The following is a 25,934-nucleotide window of genomic DNA, read 5'->3' as shown; positions in this document are numbered from 1 at the left end:
TCTTATCATTTCTTACATCTTTATCTCAATTTTATTCTTAAAACATAATTTTCAGGCGGCTTTCGTTAAGTTAACCCTTTTCTGTTCCCTTTTCATTAACCTAGTCTGATATACCCTAGCCTTCTCTGCACTGTTTGACTAGATTCAATTTAATATCCTACATAAATGGAATTTTTATAATAACTATCGTGAGACTGATTCATTATTAAATGAGTTCGACTCGCGATCCCGCCGCGTCTGCTCATGATTAAGGACTCCGGTTGGGTCCGAAACTAGTCGGGCTACCCCGATAAATACGCGTGAGTAAACCGTTACATCATTTAATAATAAATGGAATTATTGTTCTTAAACTTAAGCAAGCCTTTTTCACTAAAGGAATGAATGCTGTTAACCTGATTCAACCATTTCACTGGACTTTACTGAAACAAATCCCACTTTTATTTGTAGAGTTAAAGGAATTCCTTTTCTTATCCAACTTAAAAGTTTCATTCTATTCTTGGTTCTCTCTCGAATTATTCTACCAAAGGTTCATGAACTCTGGCTTACTCTAATGTCCTTTCTGAAGGTCGAACGGTTTTACTGCTTCTTGGACATTGCACAAGTTGTATTGACGTTTTTAATTCGTTAGGTGGTGACTAAACCTGGACCACCTTGCAACGTCTCCTTCATTTATTCGGTGTATCCATAGTAATTCATCATGCACTAGAGAAATGTGACTTATTTTGTGGGATATAAGAACCTTGATAAATAAATATAATGATGAAATCAACCTGCTTACTACTAGCTATCAAAGCAGGTCAGATGTTTTTATGGGAATGAGACAGGGAAACGCCCAGTGTTATGCCATCTCGCTTCAACAATGGTGCCGTGTTTGAAGAGTTCATAGTAGGGGGAGAGCACTCATTTTTTGTATATTCATATTTCCTGTAATTTCTTAATCAAATTTATCAAAAGTTCTTTCGTAATATTGCAATGGGAAATATTGTTACATATTTCATGACTAATAAAACTGAAACAAACAAGACAAAATTAATACCTACACGTACAGTCGATACCGAGGCCGGTAGCATAATAAATAAACTTATCTGTTTTAAGTTCAGCGCACACTAAGGCTAAATTGAGATTTCCGACCGATATTTGACACCCACAGGCTGATTTACATTTGATAGATATTCATAGCTCGCCTCCACGTAACTCATGAATATGTGCACAAAATGGAGATAATGTATAAGCCATCGACTTAACACGACGTATTTTGTAGTTTATTCAAGTAATTGTGAATGAAGGGAAAGGTTTCAATATCTTGGATCCGAAGATGAGTTACATGTTTGACTGCACGGATAGGCAGTATAGGTTGCCACGTCAAATCCTCTAGGCATGACGTGTCTGGTGTTCGATCCCCGCGTAGCGTAGCATTTTTAATCAAAACACACTTTATATGAGTCGTCTTATGCGTGTGGATTCCTTAAAGTTACCCTAAATAAAATATGCATTTAACAAAATATGAATGCCATTTGCACCTTCCAAATCCAAAAGATTTATACCAATTTCACCAAAAATATAAAATTAAACAAATTAAAAGATTTATTTTTCTAAGATCTAAAGGAATCCTTTTATTTACCTTCACTTCTTTAATGTTCGTAATTCAAATCTAAATATTAGCTTCGAAAGAGTTTACATCAAAAAGTTTTTAATGGATTAGAAATGGCATGTTGATTTAATTAAGTTAAATATTTTCTTTGTATACTATTTTTTTAAGATGAATCAGAGCTATATTTATTTTACCATTATTCATGTTCTGAAACTTAAGGCTGAGTTATTCACAAAATAGGCAAAGAGAACAGTTATTACATGAGCAATTTTATTCAATTTCGACGGAAAATGTACAATATTTTTCTAGATATTGGAAACCAGTCTAGATAGACATGAAAATTAGACGAGTTGTGAACTGTTTTAGCATATTATCTCTGTATGTATCGAAAGGCATTGTCTACGGGTAAAATATTAGTTTGTGGTTGAAGCCTTGGCACCATTTCGTACTAACCACACTTTTAATTCCGTTTCCATATTTGGAATGCAATTTCAAGTATCTAATTTAATTTGTATTTGAGTTGTAATGACATTGATTTGTAGGAACCAAAATTTGGTATATTTTATTACTTTAACATTAATAGTTACTGTCAAAAACGGACCCAAAGTTGGGCAAAATTCTAGTGGCAATAAGAGATATCACATTGATTCTTAAAATACCTGTGTACGTTGGACTTGTGTCCCAAGGTACGTTAAACGATGGGTTTCATACCATAAAGTTATTATTATTATGAATAGAGGTACAGATAATTACACAAAATATTTTTTGACAAATTCATTTGACATTTATTTGATAAGAGATAGAAGGACAACTAGATATAGCTTTCAAAAATCTGATCCTAGTACTCAACCTACAAAATAAAATCTGCCTAAAAAATACCACCAAAATTCTAATAACCTAATTTTAATCTCATTATAAGTCTCTGAGGAGACTTCAGAAGTCATTGTGGCTATTTTAAGAGGTTTCGTAGGCGGTACAGGTAAAGAGGCTTTTTTACCCTTGAGAGATATTAAAGAGCTATACGGAATAAATGTCCTTCGATTTTGACTCACCTTCTTTTGAAAAGTATCAAAAGGTTCGACTTAGACAAAGATACGAGGAAGCTTCGAATTGATTTGATGAAGCTTTTATGAACTTGGATTGCCTGAGTTGACATCGCATTCAATAATGTACTTCGTCATTCATTCCATGAACTTTTACATATTCTAGAAGACAAAATTGATTCTGTAAATGTGATGACATAACAACTATACTCAATTTACATGTAAAGTAATAAAACAACAAGTCAAAAAAAAAAAGTGAATTTGTTAAGTTTGCCTAAATCAATTGCCAAAAATTAATAACAGACAGCAACCGCTGATACGTTCCAAACTTGAAAAAAAATACATATAACAGTGATGATAAATCCTACTTACAGAATTTAATTTCGTTAAAATTATACATTACAAAGGGGGAGAATCCAGCTTCATCAAGTAGAAACAACCGGAGGGCAAATCAAAGCAATGCCAACGGTAGAAGCAGTCCAATAATATCAGGAATTCAGAATGCACTGTCATAGAACAAGCTCCAACGATACCAGTCCATCCTTTCTTCTTAATTGAAATGTCAAGACGAAGCCAGTGGATATGTGATTATAATTCGCTACCGGTTTCGCCTTTAAGCTAGCTGTGATTGTTTTTTGCTGTATAGTGCTGACAGATTCAATCTGGTTCATCTATGTACATCGCCTTTGGGTTCGGGAAGTTGATTTTAATCCCTGATTGGACTCATTCCATGCAGATTGTTTATTTAATTCTAGATCTCTGAGATTTCGATTTTGTGACCGATGCTTGCATGAACCACAGTAGTTAATTCCGATTATGCTATAAAGAATTCTAAACATTCAAATATTATTATTTTTTTGATAATTCCTTGCGTTTAGGCGTGCTTTAAGAAAATTAGAATTCTTTGATAACAATGTTTAGGGGTGAGCCATTGAGTTGTAAAGGGAAATTCATGTCAATCAGCCAAAATCTGAACTCGTATTTCAAACGCTTAACACTATATTTTTGTAACACGCAAACCGCAATGACAATCGAACTGTCTCAGAAATTACAGACAAAAGATTTATTAAGACAATAATTCACAGTTTTGTAACAGCACAATTGGACCAGTATAAAATATTAGAATTCCCTCACTGTGTCGGATTACTTAGAATTATGGAGCTTGTCTGATATGGCTGCTGATACGGATTATTGGCCCTAAAATAGGACCTTGTAAAACTGAGCAATTTTAAACTGGATGAATATCCAGAGGACATTTATGTGGGACAACGGTGTAACTGAAGGCTTTACTAAGGAAAACTTGTTCTAAAAAAAATGTATAATTTATCTCATGGACATCATGAGAATCATTATAAAGCTATTGCTTGGAAAATTATCGGTACGTTCTGATTTACGACACAAAAATCTCACTTCTGATTAGACCTATTATATTTTTTACATAATTGTGTCTACAAGTAACATCAAAGTGGGAATTTTATTGATTTCCAGTTTGACTGCTTGTTAAGGATTTTCCGGTTACAAATCAGTAAAAAAATGGTCGCTAATTGTGCCTTCATTCTTGGAAATAAAGATTCCATGACTCTTATCGTGAGTACATCAACTTGGTTTATAACATTCCATATAAAGTGACTTTTATGCCTGCATTAGTAATATATTTCATCATGAATTAGCTCTTCTAAAGTGACGTGGTACTAAACTTTATGAGTCAAAAATGATTCACATAGCTTATGAGAAGCGCGTGCAAAAATTTGTCTTACGTAGATAGTATGGGTCATTCATCAATACATATATGGCATATTTTAGATACAGGATATAATAAAAAGACCGTGAAATAAACATTTATTACTCTCTAAGGTCAAGTTATTCAATTTTATCTAAAAACATTATAAACAATAAAAAGCCTATACCTATTTAGCCTGTAATGTATTGAGTCACGATCATAGTTCAAGTCATGACAATAAAGAAAACAAGAAAACAAACGAACCCCAAACACGTAAAACAACGCTTATTCACTACTAAAAAATAGCAAATGTAACACCATCCGTATCTTTCAGAGCGACAAAAACAGAACCCTCTGAACTTGTTGATTGACTGCACGGATAGCAGTGTGGTTGAGGTCACTATGCGCGACGTGTCGCGGGTTCGATCCCCACGTACAACCAGAATTTGTGTGATCCACGAGTTCTTGTTCTGAGTGGGTGTCTTTGTGCGTGAGAATTAAATGTTTGTGAAATGCGACACAAGAAGAAAATCGAGAAAACGAGTCGTTTAAAAAATATGATAGAGTAAAGGTCAAGATAACGATCAAGATACGAGATGTACCATAACAATGTAATAAAGGCGAAATGTTATTTATCATGTAATACTTACTAATCACAAGCATTAAGCTCGCGTTTGGAGATATCTCCGGCAAACGGATTAAGTAAAGTAATGTTATAGATACAATTATCGTGGATTATGACTGTGAGGTGTATTTTCTGAGTGAATTTAAGTGTCGTGTCACTATTACCCATGTTAATGTTAATTCTTGTTTAATCTAAAGTCACTTTTGAAGGTGTTGAAGGCAGTTATATCTGTCCAATATGTGATAATATGTTTCGGAAGGCACGTTAAATTGTGGGTCCCGGCTGTTAGTCATACATCTTTAACAGTCGTTACGGGTCGTCAGAAGCTAGAAAGTTTGACAGCCCGTCTAACTAAGGGGTATCTTGTTACCCAGGTTACTGGGTTGAGGAGGTTAGTTAGGCAAATGCTCCTTGTAAAACACTGGTACTTAGCTGCACCCGGTTAGACTGGAAGCCGACCCATACCTACTTAGTTGGGAAAAGGCTACAATGAATGTTGATTTTATTCTTTCGAGAATGCTGGCTAGCACTGTTTGATAATATTACTCGTAATAGCGTTTTAAATGTCGTCATGACTGGCCAGCACATTAAGTTTTTCAAGCAAGTCAACTACGAACTTCTTTTCAAAGAAATAATTGAAGTGGAAATTATGGAACCCTTTTTGAGGTACTGAAACCCGTTACTCTAAAAGTAAAGATGTATGCGGGCGATGATGTGGGCGCATTACATAATAGGGGTTGTGGGAAACTTGGAAACCATTTCAATGTTATAAGTCCTGAAGTGCAACGAACTCTTTTGTAAGGGTGAGGTTAGTCTAGACTTTTAGAAAGTCGGTCTGGACACCTGTGTGGTGTAATTTAATTTAGATGGCACTTCCGACAAAAATAGAACATTAAACAAGTGTTCTATGAGTGTGAAAATCACAAAATCGAATTAAAAATTAAAAATCTAATCTTTCTGAGGACAGCAGACATTTTTTGGTTATTGTATATTAGTGAATGTAGTTATTTAATATTCCATGTTAAGGAGACGTTTGATAACACGTTATCTATTGAAATGAAACTACTTTTACGGATTTTATCGCGGTTTAATTTTAGATTTTAGTTCCCGACGTTTCGAAACCTTTGCAGGTATCATGGTCACGGGCAGACTGAGATGGCTTTCGTCTTGACAGAAGATGTTGCTCGTTCTACCTTCATATTTTAATTAATTATTTGTGGTCCGACCTACGCAGGTCCACAGCAATTATTACACACACATTATTATTTAGCTAATTAAAAAACAAGTAACATAAATGCTCAACATATTCGAAGCGGTATCAGAGGTTTTATCCTAGTTCCGTAAAAACTATGAAGGTTTAGAAATATGACAAGTTTCTTTTCTATAAAATTTAAATTACTCCCTTTATCCACAGATCGTTAAATGATGTGTAGTCACAATTCAGAGAATGAAAACAAAATGATTGACAAGCAAGAAATAAGTATTTCGCTGTGTATTCTGTTTAAATCGCCTCTGCTACTCACAGCTAACGTTTAGTTATAATTTTAGCAACTAGGTTAATATCCTGTACACATAAATTGTATTAAGATTAGAATCGATTTCTGATGATACATAAATAGCTGCTATTCGCATAACTAAACCTGCCAAGTCTTAACCATGATTTTTGCAAAGATTAAATAATTTTATTAAGGTAGCAACAGTTTATTATTGAGTTAATACCGTAAATGGTGACAGGGATTAAATAACAATCAGGGATCAATGCCAATGCCAGGGATCAATGCCAATGCAAATCAGTCGTGATTCTCAATGACTGGATGATTGTTACATTATTGCAATATTAAACATTAAACTTTGATACAACGCAGTTCGTAAATTCTTGTCTCATGTACGTAATATTAGTGTAACGTTTTAATGATTTGTTTATTGCGAAAAATTTCGTTATCGTTTCTACATTTGTTTACACTTAGAAAATGTAACCACGATGTGTGTATTTGTTTAAGAGTTTGTAAAAAAAGGTTGCTTTGTACCTTGTACCTTTGTGCGAGAACAAGATTATTAACGTTTTTGCAGTAGCTAAACAAATGCAGTAGTAATTTCAAGGGTTCATTAAATAGATGAGGTTCGTTTTATACAATGAGCTTAATTAAATCTATAATCATAGGCTAATACTAAAAATAAATAAAACTATCAAAACGTAGTATTTATACTTCTACTCCACTACACATTTATAAGTTTTAACAACAGAGGCAAAATTACAACAGATTTATACGAAATTAATATTCCAGTCTAGACTTCAATCACAGCAACCAGTCTATATAACAAGGAAACAATAAACAAAATTCGTTAAAATATGACCACTCGAAGGCGCTAAGTCGTTAACTTTATTAGCCCGCATTGCGGAGGCAGGAGTATACACGGGAACAGGCTAGTCGATATTAGCATGGATAAGACAGAATAAGTTGCTAACAAGTTTCTAAGTCAGACCTATTATTAGGTGTTGCATTATAGAACAGTAATAGGTAACCTGTTTTACTAGTCTGTGACGCAATAGGGATATAACAGTAGGCTGATTTTGTACGACGTTTTGAGTAAGGTATTTCACAAAAATGAAACTGTTATTTCCGTCAGTATTGTCAAAAGCATTGGATACGTATTTTTTTTATTACGCTAACGAAAAACGAAGGTGATACACTGATTAAAATCTTATGTGACGTCACTTACCAGTACGCTTTTTAAAAGCAAGGGATGTTTTCAGACCTCACTTTTTAATGTTATGATCATAAAATGAAAAAATGCATTATTAAACACCCCATTGAGTCGACTTTTTTAGGTCGGTTTATAATCGGAACTTGGTTATCATTAAGTTTATTTATAAAGATCATCGTCGTGTTTCTGATGATCTAATAGTGATTTTCCTGTTTGTAAGTAATTTTCCTTTAATCTACTGCGTTTATAGAAGCCCGTGCTACGTGCAGTCTGCATATATAGTTATTTTAATTTGTTGTAGTTATTACCTTACCGACTAAGTGATTATGGCTTTTGAAAAACATTATATTTAAAATCTCAAACTGTATTATTATGACATTAATTAACTTGACATTATTATCAAGACAGAGAATCAAATTGATACTGTCAACAAAGGTAACACAAAAAACCAGTTTTAGAAAAACAAATGACAAAAGACAAGAGAATCGAACAAAAGTAAAACCAGTCGATAAAGCAAACAGGTTTTAATAAGCCTTGACCTTCTGCACATTATTCTTATATGTGAAGAAATCATTACGATTTTATACTTTCAATCTCGTGAGGAAAGTAAAAACTCCGGTATTCATTTAATCTCATAAGCCTGGATAAATAGTATATATGTATGGGTGAAGTTTAATACGATCGTAAATCAAATCAATTAGAGTTAATTTATAGTTATGCTTCAGTTTTATAGGTTCGCGTAGAGTATAACTTGATTTTTATGGATCTATAGTTTTTACTTGTTTTAAGCCAATTATTGTGGACGAGACATGTGATGACATGATCCTTATTTAGTATCTTTATTGATAGTAGATAAAAAAGTACTTATTTATACAGAGGCCGGCCATATTTTGAATTCTACTTTTGAAAATGGAATGAACAACTTTCTTCAAGATAGTTTTCTTACCATATATTTTCATTTATACACTCTTATTCCTCGGCTTATATTATCATAAAAAAACTAGTTACTAGTGGGATATGCACATTAAAAAGAAGAAGAAAAGTTTCGTCACGAGCCCAATTCTCAACTTCTTTTTCTCATTTCGAGAAGGCAAACCATCGATTCAATATTTTTATGTGCTGTGCCATAGCATACATATTAAGACCAATCTATCTATCTATACCTATATGCAGACTCATGTAAATCCGTTTCGTCCTTGCGAAACCAGTTCGCCTGTGCCTAGTTAATTCAGTAATAATGTCTGGCACCTTCAGTATTCATTATCATTTTAGTCATAGCTAGGCTTAACTCATGATTTCCTATGGGTGTCGTAACATTGCCTGTCTAATGATATTATTGCGAATATTATGTGTACACGTGTCGTCATTATTGCAATATTTGTACCTTCATCTAGTTTAAATTGTGCACTTTTTTTCTGATGGTTTTTTGCTTGCCAGGATACCAGCTATTGCAGGCGGTTTCGGTTGTCTGATTGTCGATTGTAGCTGAAGTCGGATAATAGCAAATTTGAATGTTTTATTTCATTTTTAATCAAAATACACGAATATTGAAGACATACACACTACAACATTCATCTTTTAAACAAGAACACTTTGTTCTATCATAGAACGACTTTTATGACACCCTTGGGATTGGATCAACAAAAAGTTGACAGAGAAACAAAACATCGACACACTGAAGGAAGATCATAAGAAATATAAAAATGTAGCTACGGAGATATAGCTTCGTAAGTATAAAGGGATGTGTTATGTATTAAGCTATCTTTGTAAAGCGAGTGTAGGTATGTGAGAAAATCAACTCGGCTGACTTCAAGGAAGATGCACTCTGGTGGTGTATGCCGTAACAAGAAGATCAAAACTCAAGGTATAAAGATAGTCACGGACGCATTCAAGAAAAAACAAACAAAAAAACATAACCTCATAAGATAAAAGATCAGTGACCCAAAATAAAACCTGACTAAAAGAATAAGCGAAAGAAATGATATTTCGTACTGCCAATCAATCACCACAAGTTATGGGGTCGTGTGAAGTACTGGGCCCGGGCCGCGGCCCTAAGGCCGTTACACAACACTCGTAAGGCCCGCGCGGCCCCAGTTGCCTCAGTTACATCACTAGCCGCGACATTTCCATATAAAGGCCAGCCTACACTCGCCAAGTGTTTTCGATTAAACCAGTACATAAAAGATGCATAACTTTGTATTATTATGCATATAGTATGAAACTAGTGTAATAAATTATTAACAGCGGTTGCCAAAGTTTTGCAAGTGTTTAACTTTGGGAAAACAATTTGCGGTTTCTTTATGCTTTCATATTCAAGCAAGTATTGTTTATGTATAGATCTTTACCAAGTTTTGAAATTATAATGGTAAAGTTGCGTTTATTTTCAATTTTAATATGCAATAAAAAACGCCTAGACGTTTGAAAGACAGTGTGCAGGCATTCGCAGGTGACGAAAGTTGAAGACTCGGATCGTTGTCATGAAAATACGGAAGTATTAATGTTTATAACTATTGAAAAAAAATACATACATATTAACAATAACTATTGTATACAAACAAATATATGAATACTTCCTACACACATCTTTCTCAGTTTAATTAAACAGCAGGAACATGCTACAAGAATTTAAACAATTTCATTTTGTTTTTCGCTTTGCTGCGTACAATCTACATACAATTATTGAGCAGTTATGCTGTCTTTGCCGCATATTAAACACACGTGATTCAGAAAACGGTGATGAACCAAGTGACGTCATTTACTAAGAAATTGTTGGACAGGTACAAGTATAAAATAACATCAGGTAGTGTGAATGGTGACGTCATTCTTGCAATATGAGAAAATAATTTGTTCATTTTTTTAAATATGAGGATTTTTCTAATCGATGAGGATGATTTCTGAGATCACTTTTTTTCTTTTTTATTTGATCAGAAGGATTTGACGTACATCTGATTAGGAAGTATTTTAAAGACAGACCGCTGGATTTTTTTAAGGGGGATCAAAATTAAATTTTTTAATACCTCTTAAATCTTACGTCAAGTGCTGTGAAGTCTTTTTTCCAACCAGCATTACAATTAAACCAGCTTACAAGATAAAACAATGATTTTGCTGATAAACTACTATAAGTTAACTTTATACTGTCCTTTTGTGAAATCCGAACTAAATAGCTATATTTTTTAAGTTTTAGGAGAAACATTGTCTGGCAAACAAACAAGTCCTAACTGGACATAGAATGTTTCTTATACAACAATTATATCAATATAACTTATTGACATTGAGAGGTCAGCTTGTTTAATTCAAGTGGTACCTACTTATAATTATTTTGTTTGCTCGCTGCAAAGATCAAGGACACCCACTGCATCTTAATTGAACTAACCGGATTTACATGTATAAAGATATTAGAGTAATGATCTGTTTTATTAATGGAAAATTTATTAGATCGTGAGGTTTATCAGGTTCAAGAGTCGACCAAGAATTCCCGTTCTGAGGTAACATAAAAGAAAAGAAAAAAAATGTAGAAGAATTGAGAACCCACTCCTTTAAGAAGTCGGTTGATGAAAACATCCGTTTCGGAAATTTCATAAATGTACACCAACTTCATGAGAAATTAATATAACCCATGTTATTCGGAATGATAAAAAAAATCTACGACCAAGACTAATACCATATATGTACACTGCTTCTTATTTCAAAAAATCTTGTAAAAGACTAAAAATTAGTTTTTTTTTCGAATACAAATGTTCGATATACAAAGAGAAATAAGCAAGATACTGGCCAGATGGCGCGATTTACGCGAGTATTTTTCAAATTACGAACTCGTAACTTTGTCGTTCTTTTCTGGTTCCTAGGTATTAAAGCTCACAGAGGAAACCACAGTAGGTACTGCGAATTTCTTTTCTCATTGAATTTACTAACAGAATCCTCTCTAAAAAGTCAGAATAAACTCGTATAATGCTCTTTCTCTAGTATACTGTTAATAGTACAAGTACATAAGCATGCGATTCGTAATAAAGGTAACCGATCTATTCTCTTCCAAAGCTAAGTGTGGAACTACGTAATCACAGCGAAGAACAGTTAAAGTCTAGCACTAGCATAGTACATTAAGCGACGCGCTGAATTCCGACGCGATTGTTGTCATACATTTTGTATGAGGGCTTACATATGCAGCGGACACTAGCTAGTAGCGAAAATGTTTGGGAGTAAAGCTTCCAAGAATTCTTGGAATTTATTCGGTAGAAAAGTAAATGAAAGACGATCTGTGTGTAGTCGATTTAAATCATCTTTGCGCGCGACGCTAGGTGTGAGTGAGCAGCTTTACGATATACAGTGACATCGTAAAGTTATGTACTAATTAAAGCAACAATAAACATTGCCGTCAACACGCACACATAGCACCGCGCGCAAAGATGAGTTAAACAATCTGGATAAATGTGTCCAAAAATAAGCAAGATTTCGACGCATGTACACTCATCCTTATTTTTATTACCCGTGCCGTAAGCTAAATGTAATCCGAAAGAGCGCTTGTCAAAACGTTTAATATGTAGGTACTCCATTAAATCCATATCAGCAGGGTTTAACTTACTTTTGCTGACAGCAAGAAGCTTGGCATTTCATATAAGGAAATTCGTCCATTTATTGGCCGAGTTAAATTGTGGGAGTCTTCATACGAGTTATTGCGAACTTTTATAGGTTTTCTCATAAATTGCATGCTGAATACAAAGGTTCGTATTCTATACTTATCTTTGCCGATATCTCTTGCTTCGTCAGTTTTGATAATCAGTCGGCGAAGTGGCTCTGGTTAACCTTGTGTTATTTTGTTTCTAGACCTGTATTGCGATTGCTACTGAGTACTGAGTAATATTATAGGATTTCCTTTCATTCATTATCATAATCCTTTAAGCCTTACATATGACGTGGATCAGTTTTACAAGTTGAGCAATGTTCTTTGCTTAATTGGAACAAAAACAAATGAAATGCGACCGACAGATTTAAAATTGAAACATGTTTTTTTATGCGTTATCGAAACTCAAACGATATTTAAAATTTATATCTACTTATTATGTGAAACGTCTTGTTATTCATATTTTATTGAACTTCTTCGCCTAAAATACTATCCCCTAATTATTGATGGTGAACATATCAAGCTTTAAGTTTATTTTTTATTTATTCCAGCTTAAGTAACCTCGTTATAAACATTTTGACACTTTATGATTTGCACTAATTAATGTTATTAGGTGCGGCATTTAGCATAGCCATTAATGATGTAAACATTTAGTATATTTAGATAATAACTGCTCTGCTTTCTCTAATGTATCCGGGTTCATTGGACAGAGGCATGGAGATAGCCCAAACAATCTATGTTTTAACTTCAAATATTTCTTTATAAACCCTTCTCTCGTCTCAGTTTTCACTGTATATGGAGTTTGATTTTATTGTATTGCATCGTAGGAGTTTTATTTGCATTACTCTTGCTGTAAATGGACGGGAATAATGGTCATCGCTTTCTATCGCTATTGAACAAACATTTTATTTTCGTTTCGGTATTTTTACTGCATTTACTGCAGTCTAAGGATTGGAATGTTTGGAATATTTGAGGTCTTGTAACTTTGTTACCTAAAATGGTTCGCTGTTAGATGGGTAAATAAGGTCAAATACCAATGAGAACTTAAGTTTTAATAATAAATTTTTAAATACCAAATAATGTGACAAAAAAATTGAATTCGTTACCTAAAAAGATGTCAAAGTAGACAAGTAATTATTAATTATATTTCCACATAAAATGATTATATTTCCAAATCTTGGTTTCTCTCAGTAAATTCATTCCGCTGTACCTCCATAAATTATGAGAATTAATGCCAAGATAACCAGAAACATTAATTGATATTAAAATTTAAACGTAACTGTAATAAAATTCAAGGCAAATTGTACGTAAAGTTATTTAATTTAGAGCGAGTCCGCAGTAAATTCTAGAGTAAAGCCTAAGATTACCTAAGTGTTAGCAAAATGTTCTCGTTAACCTACATGAAGGGACTAGGAAACGCAGGGATATGCCAAGTCTAGTTTTATTAAAATACTTGTGGAATTTACTGAAGGAAAAAGTCCGTTTCTTTCCTTTATTAAAGTTTTTGTACCCATTTTTTTCTCTTTCATTTGTAGCAGATGTAGATGTGTTTTGTTTTCTTTTAGGTACTGTGAATTTCTGTGAAAACTGTTTGCTTTAATTACGAAACCTCATACTGGCATTACACGTTGAAGATAGAACAATAACAATAGACAAACACAAATTTGTGTAGACAAGTTCTTTATCTACGAACGATGGCGCCAACCTTATCTTTTTTTAATGTCCCAAGTAATGTTATGTAATATTTCACTTACTCTCGTAAAACCCGAGATCTTGTCAACATACACGATGTACCAACAATGTAATGTACGACACAACAAAATACTAACACATCAACATAATGCATGTCCCTTTTACCAACCCTTTCAAGTGTCTCCGAAAATGGGCCATACCGAGTACAATAGTGGAAAAGTATGGAAAAGTCCGGGACAGCAACAAAGACTGTTGTGTTAGAAAAGTGTCCGGCTAAGATGGGGGGCTATTCTCATAAGTAGGCCGCCGAGACGGACCGTAATTGTGGTGATACACCACTCTTGAGTTTGAGAATAGGCCCCGCATATTCGTAATAAGAGTGTATTGTGTTTTTTTTATTCTTTACATTAAAAGTGGCCTGGACTTTGTAAGAATGATTGGGATTTTAAGTAACAATGTGACTGTGATAAAAGAAGGTCGTTTTAATGAGATGCTGATAGAGATGTTTCAATTCGTCAACAGAGAGGCTTTGATACTGTTTTAATTATTTTTACTCTGCTGTTCATTACAATGACTTCAATCAATATTTTGGGTAGTATTCACTTCATAGTCCTTTTGCTTTTAAGATCGGTTTCGTAGTTTAAAGGGAATTCTAAGTGTTGCGTGATGTTTAGTAAGAGGTGTAGTCATATTACAACTCAAGATAATTCCAATCGGTCAAGTCGACATTCAACGTATCCAATTACCAATTGATTACGCCAGTTCCTGCCACATTCACTACTTGTAATAATATATAATCTTATATGCACACGTTGGATATGACGACCAACAATATTTTGCTGCAGTAATTTCCTTTGACACTGAAATATGCAAATACATTAACATCATACTCGTGGAATGCCCTTGTGTATATTACAGGGCAAGAAGGTTACAATTATCTGGTTATATAAACTTTTCCATGCTACAAGACATCCTATTATAACAATCATAGACAATGCATTACTTACCTGTCATCGTACAGCCGACCACACGTCACTGTCACTTTGACATTGACAGCGACTTTATGTCAAAACCATAAAGTTCATTTTTGTAGTTTTTTTTTATAATGTGCGGTCGTCTGTACTAGAAAGGTATTATGTCTTCGTAATGCTCGTTTATTATGGAAACATTGAACGTCTAGCTATGGCCAACCGTTAACACGTTGGTTTCAAGGCTTCATTGTTTGAACTCATTTTTACGTGACTTGTTAGAAGTAATTTTAATTATGGTCTCGATTTGTGAGGTATTGAATTATGAATTTATAAGGGTATACAGATATTGTGCACGCGACTACGGCTGTGTCGCAATTAGGCGATCGAGTGAGCCCCAGTCAGGCGACGCCTGCACACGATAATGGCCTGCTAATACACTGACCAAACATTAAGCGATTAAAAAGTAAACCACTTCATTATACCAACAATATTCGTGAACTTTGTTTTTATTTAATGTCCTCTTTTAATATTGTTGCTCATTTAAAAGACCAACAAGATCTGTTGACTTTTGTATAAAAAATTACAACCAACATAATAAGTGTCACGTAAAAACAAAGTCTAAAGGGTTAATAAATCATGCAAACATAGACATGGGTTAGAGTCATGCGGTTAGACATCGTCCCCTATCGGACTACACTGAATCATCTGCATTAACAGGGGTTGCTCAGGCAGTATAGGGGTTGCATTTTAAAAACGTACCCTGTACCAAGTGGCCACCTGTGGTTGCCGGAGACACCACCGAAAACAATATGTTAAATGTTAATATACTGGAATATAAGCATGAGTACACCTTATGTTATTGGCAGAATTAAGTTATCTCATTTAAGATTACTAAGCTTAAAGAACATGGGAAGTAATGTTACTTTATTACATTGTACGTTAATTTTGCTCGGTAATACGCCTATAAAATGTTATTAGCAAGATATTAGACTCGTACACTAAAATGTAAACTTTTATAGCCTGTCAATAAACAGGCCAATAACAATAAAAACGAGAATTTCGTACACCGTAAAGCGATGGAATATTTTTTATAGCGATGATAATAACATTTTGATCATACTCTTTGCAAATCCGAATACTGGCTGCAAATAAAAATCAATGCTGAATAAAAAATATAAAAATAGAACGAATACCAGTAGCGGCACGCGTCGCTAAAAAAATAAAAACAAAAAACTAAATGCATTCGGGATTCGAAATTTTAAGCACGTTTCCCGCATATTCGACGGGTAATTTATTTGCGTTGTAAACATGAAATTTTGTGCGCATTATACGATGTGCATTGGCCCCTACTACGGTAATCTTTGTTGACGAGTGCATATCGTTCGTTCGATACGTTTGGCGTGACCGTCGGGTATGCGTTTAAGAAATTACTTCCGCATAACGGTATTGTGGAAACAGGTTTGTAAGTGCCAGTGCGGATTGCTGTCGGCTAGTGATTTTTCCGATATACGACACGTAGCACTAAATATACTTGTAGTATGTTCACGATAACATCAAGACATTCCTGCGATGCGTTGTCTCGATTGGATCTTGGATGTGAGTGAGCAAGTTCTTCAATGTATTGGTAGGCTGGTATTTGTATAATAATCCTATTTGTAAGACTGTTTTGTATCGATTTTGTAAAACAACGACTTTATATTTTCAAGATTTTCTGGAACGTGACTACTTACTACCTTGGACTTGCTGTTTTTCTAGATTTAATAAAATATTTTTTAAACGTAAAATCGAATTCTACCAAATATCAAATCATTAAACACTTTAAGAACTCCAGCTAATTATAACCACACAACAATATTTAATACAAACACAAAACGAAAATCTCACCAGCTCAGATAAGTCATCATCTTCAATACGAAAGAAATAAAAAATGGCGCCTATAAGCATTACAAAACGTTTATCAGATTTAAATTGAAAGTGTGATGTTTTAATGCAACGTTTATGGCTATTTACAACAGTCATCAGACTAGCCCCGCCTACGACTGCCCACGTGTACACTTTTGTACGTTCAATCTAAAATATTGCTACTACATATCGTTTAAACTTTTTTCTTTTTTCTTGTAGCTAGTAAATGGCATCTACTATTTAAATGATCCGCAATTCAAAAACGTTTACGAATAAATGCGAATGGTAGCTTGAGGGCGAAATAAAACCTTTTTAGTAATATTATTGCGGTTGTGGAAGCGAAACAGCAATACATGGCGTAGATCGGCGTCTCTCTTCCACCTTACGAGTATCACCGTTGAGTTGCGGAATTCTGTTCGTTCATAAATTTTCAGTAAAATTGTAATTCACGATCTCTTATTTAATATTAAATGTAGATTTTAAAAATAACTTTCCTTTTAGTTATAAAAATAAATCGTTCATCATGAAGTAGTTACGGAATATTAGATATGGAAATAGCGTTAAAAATTGATTAGTACCGCGATGGAATAATCGATAAGCAAAGAACTCGGTAGTTAGTAAGTAGATTGAATATTTCGCAGAAATCTTCAATTTTAAATATTTATTAGCTTCCGAAGTCATAGCTGATAAGAAAGCGAACTAAAAAACTCAGAATGAAAAACAATTTGATAAAAATACAATCAAATCGATTTCACACCATCTCTATTCAATTATTTCTATGTAAACATTCTAAGGACGTTCCAACCCGACGTCTCTCGATATTTGCATTTCAATGTTGTAATCGATTTGAATTGAAACTCGATTATCGATCAAGCACCAGACGTTTGTACTACTTTCACTGGTTCGCAATTATAGAAACGTTAATATTTGTTCACTACTTGATGCCGATAAAATGTATCGAGAGAAAACTTGAGAAACTTCAAGTCCCTTGAGTACGTTCAGCGTCGAAATAGGCACATGCTTTGAACTAATCAATTCAATTATAGTATCGATAAAAAAGATAGGTCTGTGTGTTATTAAAAAACGTTGGCGAAGACTCATACAAGAATTCTAACGAATAGCTACTTAGCTAGTTAAATGTGAACTCTTTAAGGTTATATTTAAACTGATTAAAGTACAATTTCCAATTAAAACCCTGTATGTTTGCACAGGATTACGATCTTTGCTCGCTTATCCTTATAAATCAGCAAATAAAACAATATTGTACCATAGTTTTGAAATACTTAATTTTACTTTTTATATCAAAGATGTCAAACATATATTCAACAAAATGATAACTAGACTAATATGTAACACATACCTACCTAGATGTCTTATTGACTTACAAACATTTATATGTGAGAAAAGACATATGGGTACCACGTGCATTAATATGCTATAAGTCAGCTGTTTACTCCCATGACCCGTCAAGTTGACATATTGGAAAGAGTTTCTATTATTAGTTATCTAATTTACCTATAATACTTCGTATGTATGGCGCAAGGTAATTAGACGCTAAGAGAAATGAAAATGTTTTTCTTGTATAGCTGTCAGAATTGTCGAAAATCAAAATACAAAATTTCAATGAGCAGCATTTACTACTTCGTGCAACTCGTAGGTATATAAAACACTATTAAATAGTGCTTAAATTGTGCAATCTAGTGAAAACATTACCTAAGGCCAAATACCGTAACTTAAGAACATAAAAAGTTCGAATTTGTTTCGTTTAATTTACAGATAATACGTAATATTACAACATTAGCCGCTTAGCGAAACGGTAACATTGAATAATCGTTCGAATAACAAAATAATTTGAATAAGCGAAAGTATTCTACTACGATGTTTTATATATTTATTTTAAATAGAGACAAACTGACTAACACGTATCGGCATCATAATACAGAACTTTATGATTAACCAGTTTTGTTTTTAGATAACAAATAACATTATTATTTCTATTAAAACAAATAAATTGTCGATATCTTAGTAACGGACGACACGTCACTTACGCATATAATTCCATTGTTTATTATGCACATATGTAGAACAAAACGTGTTTTATTTATCTTTGATAATTATTTTTCTACTCGATTATATGGTACAAACCAGATTAAATCAGAAATGTACGGATTTAACCGGATTTTACGATACTTCAAATACCTATGATTCAATAATTACTAAGAAATCGTAAATTATCAAAATGCTAGTCGTTTTAATCATAGTTCGGCGCAAACTCGATTATAGAGTTCCATCAAATTACTCGAAATTCAAAATTCCGATTATTCGCTAACTCGATCAAATAATATCGAATCTGGTAAATTAAATTACCAAGTACTGGCTACCGATTCCTAAATGTCAAAAAAATTAAATTGAAATTCGAACTATATTCTGAAATGTCATAGGTTACTTTCAGTTACGTATGCTTTTATTTATTAAAAAAATACGTAGAATAAATTGGATTCCAGTTTTAAATGAAATATTATTTTACCTGCACGATGTAGCAGTAATTATTTAGCTGTTTTTCCAGCACTTTCTTTCTAACACTAAAAGTTATGAAAAACGACGACAACTCAGAGTAAGTAAGAAGCACGGCTTACAGCGATATAAAATTAAATTCCGTTTCAGTATTGTACCATTACAATAACAGACTATTAACTACAGTAACACTGACCTTCGGCAAGGCGGCGAGGCACTGCTGCTTGACGTCCCAAATGAGCTGGTCCCTGGGGAACTGGAGGCTCTTTTGCACGTTCAGCTCTGGCACGTGCACGCGCACCAGGAGCCAGCCCTCCGCGCCCTCAGAGCACTCGCCCTCCATTACGCTACGCCATCTGTGGAAGAAGAAGAAAAACTATCATTAGTAATCGTGTAGGAAAAAGTTTAGGGAATCAAATGAGACCCTTCCACCTCAATATATCCGTAATTTAAATAATCGAGAGTTAGAAACAAATCATTCAGCGGCTTGAACGGGATTCCGAAGTACTCTTTGATTAACGACAAAAATTATCTAACGTATTCAAACAGTATTTATACGACAAAACAACTCCAAAAACTGCCTTAAATCTAGACTTGAGAAAGTCTTACGACTGCGGACATCACAGCTTAAAACAAAAGAAAAAAAACAAGTGAAAAATGGTCTCGAGTTGCCAACAGCTGGCGCACACTTCGGTTACTTTTAAAAACAAGTAAGAAAAAAGGTTTGTATCAAATAGTCTAGCAATACTTGCCCTCTAGACAAACGACCTCCCAATTAATCTATCTTAAGGTAACATCTACAATGAAGGGAGGCTGTAATAAGAAATATAGACTAGATGCTTGTTTGTGGCTGAATTTATTGCCTGTTATTTTGGATGAAGGTAATAGTTAAAGATGAGTCGTAGCAGTTAATGTTACCGTATTTTAGTTTTTTTTTTTATTAGTGCTGTACTGAGGCTTTGAGGCTTCAGCTTGTGTTTTTGTATAATTTTTAATGTCTGGTTATAATTTAAATTCAACGTCATTCATATTAGGTAACAAATGATTTTTTTTTTCGTAAAAGATACATCCTTTGTTTCTAAAAGGAACGCCGTTTAGTAAACGGTTTACGATGATATTTACGATATGACACACAATTTTAGTATCAATTATTCGAATTGATTAGCATTTTACTATACTCGTTGATATCTTTTAAATCAAAATATAAAAATCTTGTTAAATTAAAGCCGCCGTTTTTCCTAGAAATCTAGATATAAAAGCACCGGAAACAGACGCCGACAAATGGTCTCTCGTATTCTTGTTAACATGTGAAGAAAAATGTAAATTTCACTGCTTATAATGTGTCGCAGGCGCATTTCATCCGGTTGGAACAACCACAATAATATATTGTTGCTTTTATAAGCGTCGACGCAGAGTGAGAGAGAGAAATGGCGCTATCTGTTCTATAGCCCCATGCCTTTCTCCTATGAACATACGTTCTAAAGTTTGTAGGTAAGTGTGAAGTGCATCCGTTCAATGCGCCGGCGCCGAGTGTTCTCAGAAATCTACTGACATCATTTAACAATATAAAGTAAGTAATTCACTTTTTAAGGATAAGATTATTACGTGAGTAATGCATTTAAATGTTTCGGTAGAATACGCTTTGATTAACCTTGTACTAATCTCTGATAGCGTAATTAAGTTTACAATCAGAAGCATAACAGAAGAGATAGTTGTTATCGAACTATTGATAAAAGTGTTACACTAAATTAGCTTTATATTTAAAAAATATATGTATACTTTAGAGACGTTTACGCGTAGGATTATCACCTTCAAAACTCTTTTTATATAAAAGGTTTGTCATAAGAGCTAAAAGGGATATCGCTTTACACATTGTAGTTGCTATCTTGCTCCCACAATCTTACTCTAAAAGAAAGTGGTAGGCGACGGGAGTATTGTCGTATTTTGTTTTTGAATGAAGATAGAAAACAAAGAGAACGTTGAAAAAGTACGTTGTTAACTTATCAACAACAAACGAAACTTACGAAATCCTGCGCTATCTCTAAGGGCAACACATAAGGAGTTTGTTTGTCCTTCGTGATAGCATTATCTTGTGGTCCCAGATACGTGAGACGAAGTACACACTTCACGTACTTAAACAACAGTGCCGTTGCGTTGTTATGATTTTAAAAAAGTTATTAGCTTTTAAAAAGGAGCACTGCCAAAATGTCAAAGTGAGCAAAGATTGTCAAAATTTGGAGACGATTATGCTTGTCAAGATTTTCAAAAAGGACTTTGTACCAGAAAGGCGGCCCTATTTATTTTGATATATATTGTTTTATTGTCAAGCTGTTCCAAAAAAAAAAAAATATCTTTGCGGCCTACTTTAATGTTAAGTGGCAAAATTCATAGATAATTATGCAATTAACATAGCAATTAGCAGATTATATCGTTGAATGGATTTTTAATTATACAAAATGCATTAAGGATAACTGTCATTCAAAAACCATCAGACTTATATACGGTAATGAGAAGTATGATATAATATTAAGATTATTTTTCTCTCTGCAATCTTTATCCAAACTTTACAGTGTATGCGTATTGCATCATATTATGTGTAACGTAATTCAATATAAAGATTACAAGATAAAATGGTCAGTAGACACATGTTTATCCTCAAATATCTAATCAGTAAAAATATTTGTAATCACTAATCAGTTTAAAACTCAAGGACATTATAAGACTGAACATGCAATGATCACGCAAATGCATCCTTTACACGAAAGACTATTTAAGCACAATAAAAAAATTGTTTTACATTCGTGTCGTCGCGATCTATTTGAAACTGAGTTCTTAGACAAAACTCATACCAAGATTGTTTACCTTTTATAAGTACGTAAAAAATACAGTATAATACCAACTTAAAAATAGGAATAAATTCAATTAAATTCTTTAATATTACAAATAACAAGTTTATTAATAACTTGTAATTACAAGAACACCGTTATAAGTGGTTATAACTCCGACAAAAGTCCATTATCTATTATTTAATGGATAGTCAAATTATTTTTATAGATACGTTGAATTTTACCGCATTTTACTGCGCTAGTAAAATGACACTGATATCAATGGTAATGATAATTGAGATAGCATTTTTAATTGATATATTGATTAAGTTTTAATTAAGGTTACTTAGCTAAATTTTGGATGTCATTTTCGATGAATCTATACATATAATAGAAATATATTCTACTACGTATTTAAAGGTACAAGCTTCTATTATGGAACGCAATAAATAATTGAGTAGAGTGAATACTGAACTAGGTAGGTAATTTTTTTATAGGCGGCCTAGGTTATTGTCTCGATTGTGTATTCATTAGGTCAAAACATTAAAATGCTAAATAGTATTAATTAGACTTTTGAATTCAATACATATTTTTCATTCACACTTAAGGTGGTATTGTTAAAATTTGACTAGTCGTTGAAAAATTACCCTGTTTATAAGTTGCTCAATCATTATAAAATTCGGTGAGCATCAGTGCTAACTGTATTCCAGTACAATGGTTTTTAAATTTTTTTAGTGTTTTGAAGTGTTTCATAGTAAAGTAATTATTAGCTTTACCCCTGAACTTGAAAGTTCATGAAAGAATGCGCCAATGCCTGAGACCTGTACAACAAGTATCTTTTGCACATCAGTAAAACCAAATTTCATAGAACATTTTTTTTCTCATAATCATTTCAACAGTACATCTCGGTCCTTGACGTAAAGTATGTGTATCTTATTTATCTGTTAGTAAAGAAGTCCCTCTCTAGTGCTTATCTATGAATGTCGGCTTAAGGATATGACTCACTGATGTGACAAATTGCAATACATTGCATGAGTATGTAATGTGCGATCTTTGAGATATTTTGATTTATTAGGTCATAGTTCAAAGAGACGTCGCTTTTGCTACTATAGCTACAAAGAGAAGTATTCAATCAGTAACTAATAATCAGAAATATATGAACTGTTGTTAGCATTTTTGACAAATTGTCTGTCACAGATTATATTTTTGACGTAACAGTAAAGTTAATCATAAAATTCTGAACCTTTATGTCCCTAAAAAAAGAAAAAGACTTCAATATTAAAGGAGATTAAGAATCTTAAAAAAATAAATTGAGCCTAGTCAGAGGTCGAAATAAAATCAACTAAGCCACAGTCCAATTAGATTAAAGCTACCTAAATTTTTATTTTACTGAAAGATCAAACGATTACCTTAAATTGGATCTAAAATAAAACCTTTAAGGCTTTTAGTTGTGTTTATACAATTAATAACCATTTCATACCCGTATAATAATACGAGCTCATTTATAAGTATGAATGAACGAAGTGGAAAAGCTCCTTTAAGTAGCACCTTTCCGCTTTAATCTATTAATACTTCTATACTAATATGTAAAGCTGAAGAGTTTGTTTGTTTGTTTGAACGCGCTAATCTCAGGAACTACTGGTTCGAATTGAAACATTATTTTTGTATTGAATAGACCATTTATTCAAGGAAGACTTGTAGGCTATATAACATCAAGTTGCGACTAATAGGAGCGAAGATACAGTGGAAAATGTGAAAAAGACGGGGAAAATTCTAACCACGTCTACGAAGTCGCGGGCAACAGCTAGTATGAACATAAATTGGTGAAATACTAGGGGCTCCGTGAATAATAGGAATAAAGACACTTTATTTACCTATTTCTATAATGGCGAAGGAATTCGATAGGAAGGCATCTATTACTGTATTAATGGATTAGTGTCACGCACTGTTTTTTATGACGTGATCTTTGTAATAGCACCTTCGTTTTGACTAATACTTGGTATAATTTTGATGACGGTTTCATGGAATTAGGTCCTTAGTCGGCTTCTTAGAAAACTATGATTAATAGTCTTCATATCTTCTTAATATGCTTATAATGGGAAAATGGATTTGAAATAAGAACGGCTGCGTGAGATTGTGGACTTTTGACACTTAGGAATTTCTTTAAATGACTTTTGTAAATATTTTCTAGAACAACCATAATTGATTGTTCAGTAATTTATTAAGTAAACATGGAAGGATTTATAACACCTAAGTATTTTTCTCTACCTGACTTTTCTAAAACACAGATCGTGCATCAGTTTTTTTCCGAAATCACTTTGACCTTAAGATGTTCTTTATCTAAAAACCTTTAAGGTCTATATTCCTAGTTCCCTGTTCACATATACTCTTACCGTGTAAGGTAATTAGGTGAGCATTCTCTAGATAAGTCAGCGACGGGTAATTACCCTAGTTAAGATAGAACGTTAAACGTTCTGGTGATGAAATGTTCCGCGGATGATAAATATGTGTGATTTAAGTGATATTTAAATGGCTGTGGTTAACTCGGTAACTGTAATTGCTAGTTTTAATATAACTGAGGTTAGGCGGTTGTTTTTATTGCGGGTGTTCTCTCGGTTCCATTAATTCTATTGGACGTGTGTGTGTATGACACTGAACTCCTAAACTGCTTGACCGATATAAATTATTTTTAATGGAGTTTGGGTGGCGTCCCATATGGTTTAGATTCACAGGAATGGTTTAGATTGGCAGAATGAAGTTAGCCGAATTAGGTAGTTGCATATAAAACTGTGTTGCTAACAGAGCATTAAGCTTTGACTTCTCGGTATTAATAATAGAAAAGAAAAAAATAATATTTTGCGTCAAAGAAAGCTTTTTTGGGATTTTACAGGTAATGTCAATTTGTTAATTACACTGTCTAGTTGTTGGTTATTATCTCATCAGCTAATAAAAAAACATTACCAGGAAATTGTCAAGCCTTTAAATAATTCATTTCAAACAAACTCACTCACTTAACCTCGCAAACATCGCGCAAAAACGAATCACGTCAACCCGTTCTTACATTACACGAGTGAAACAATCAGAAAACAATTGTACCTCTGACTGGGCCTATCACTTAGTGTCACATCGGCACTTGAAGTACCACTAGTACCAGTGTAACGGTACCAGCTGCCAGTGTCTGGTTCGTGTATATCGGGTAACAGTGTAAATATTTGAACAGAGCGAGCGAACATTGGGTACACGAACTGGGAATGAAGTGATGATTTTAAAGTGAATTCTGTTTTAGAATTGTAGGTTAGTTTTTATGTGAGTGCTGATAGATAATAGCTAACAGTAAGATACGTGAATAAACTTTTTCAGGTAAATAAATCTATATTCTGTCTGAATCTAAATTTATACTGAATATGTTTCCCTAGTAAGTAAACAAATGGAGTATAAATTATTATTTAAATGGTTTTTGGCATAGTGCAAGACCTAAAGAACCCAAGTATGAAAAAGATGGAACTATGAATAACAAGCATAAATGCATTTTTAACGCTGTATATGGCGATATTTTTAAAATTATGGACACAAATAGCAACATATGGACCTTTAGTAGAAAGTTTTAAACTGTACTATAAAGAACTCGAAACAAAAAGTGCTTTTCACTTTAAAAGATAACATTAAATTTAAACAAATTAGACGCTACTATTATTCATCTATACTAATATATAAAGCTGAAGAGTTT

General features: G+C 33.4%; 1 protein-coding gene across 1 annotated transcript in view; it reads right to left on the bottom strand.

Annotated features, from left to right (window-relative positions):
• LOC113501644 (SH3 and multiple ankyrin repeat domains protein 3) overlaps positions 1-25,934 on the bottom strand; it is a 131,981-nt gene that overhangs the window by 82,597 nt on the left and 23,450 nt on the right. The window contains exons 2-3 of the mRNA XM_026882821.1: positions 19,579-19,738; positions 15,726-15,743 (exon numbers count right to left, since the gene is read on the bottom strand). Coding sequence (XP_026738622.1) covers positions 15,726-15,743; positions 19,579-19,725 — 165 coding nt within the window. The 5' untranslated portion in view covers positions 19,726-19,738. The remainder of the gene's footprint in view (positions 1-15,725; positions 15,744-19,578; positions 19,739-25,934) is intronic.

This window comes from Trichoplusia ni, chromosome 2, assembly GCF_003590095.1.
Source record: "Trichoplusia ni isolate ovarian cell line Hi5 chromosome 2, tn1, whole genome shotgun sequence".
Lineage (NCBI taxonomy): Eukaryota > Metazoa > Arthropoda > Insecta > Lepidoptera > Noctuidae > Trichoplusia > Trichoplusia ni.
This window is presented reverse-complemented; position numbering and strand designations above follow the sequence as displayed.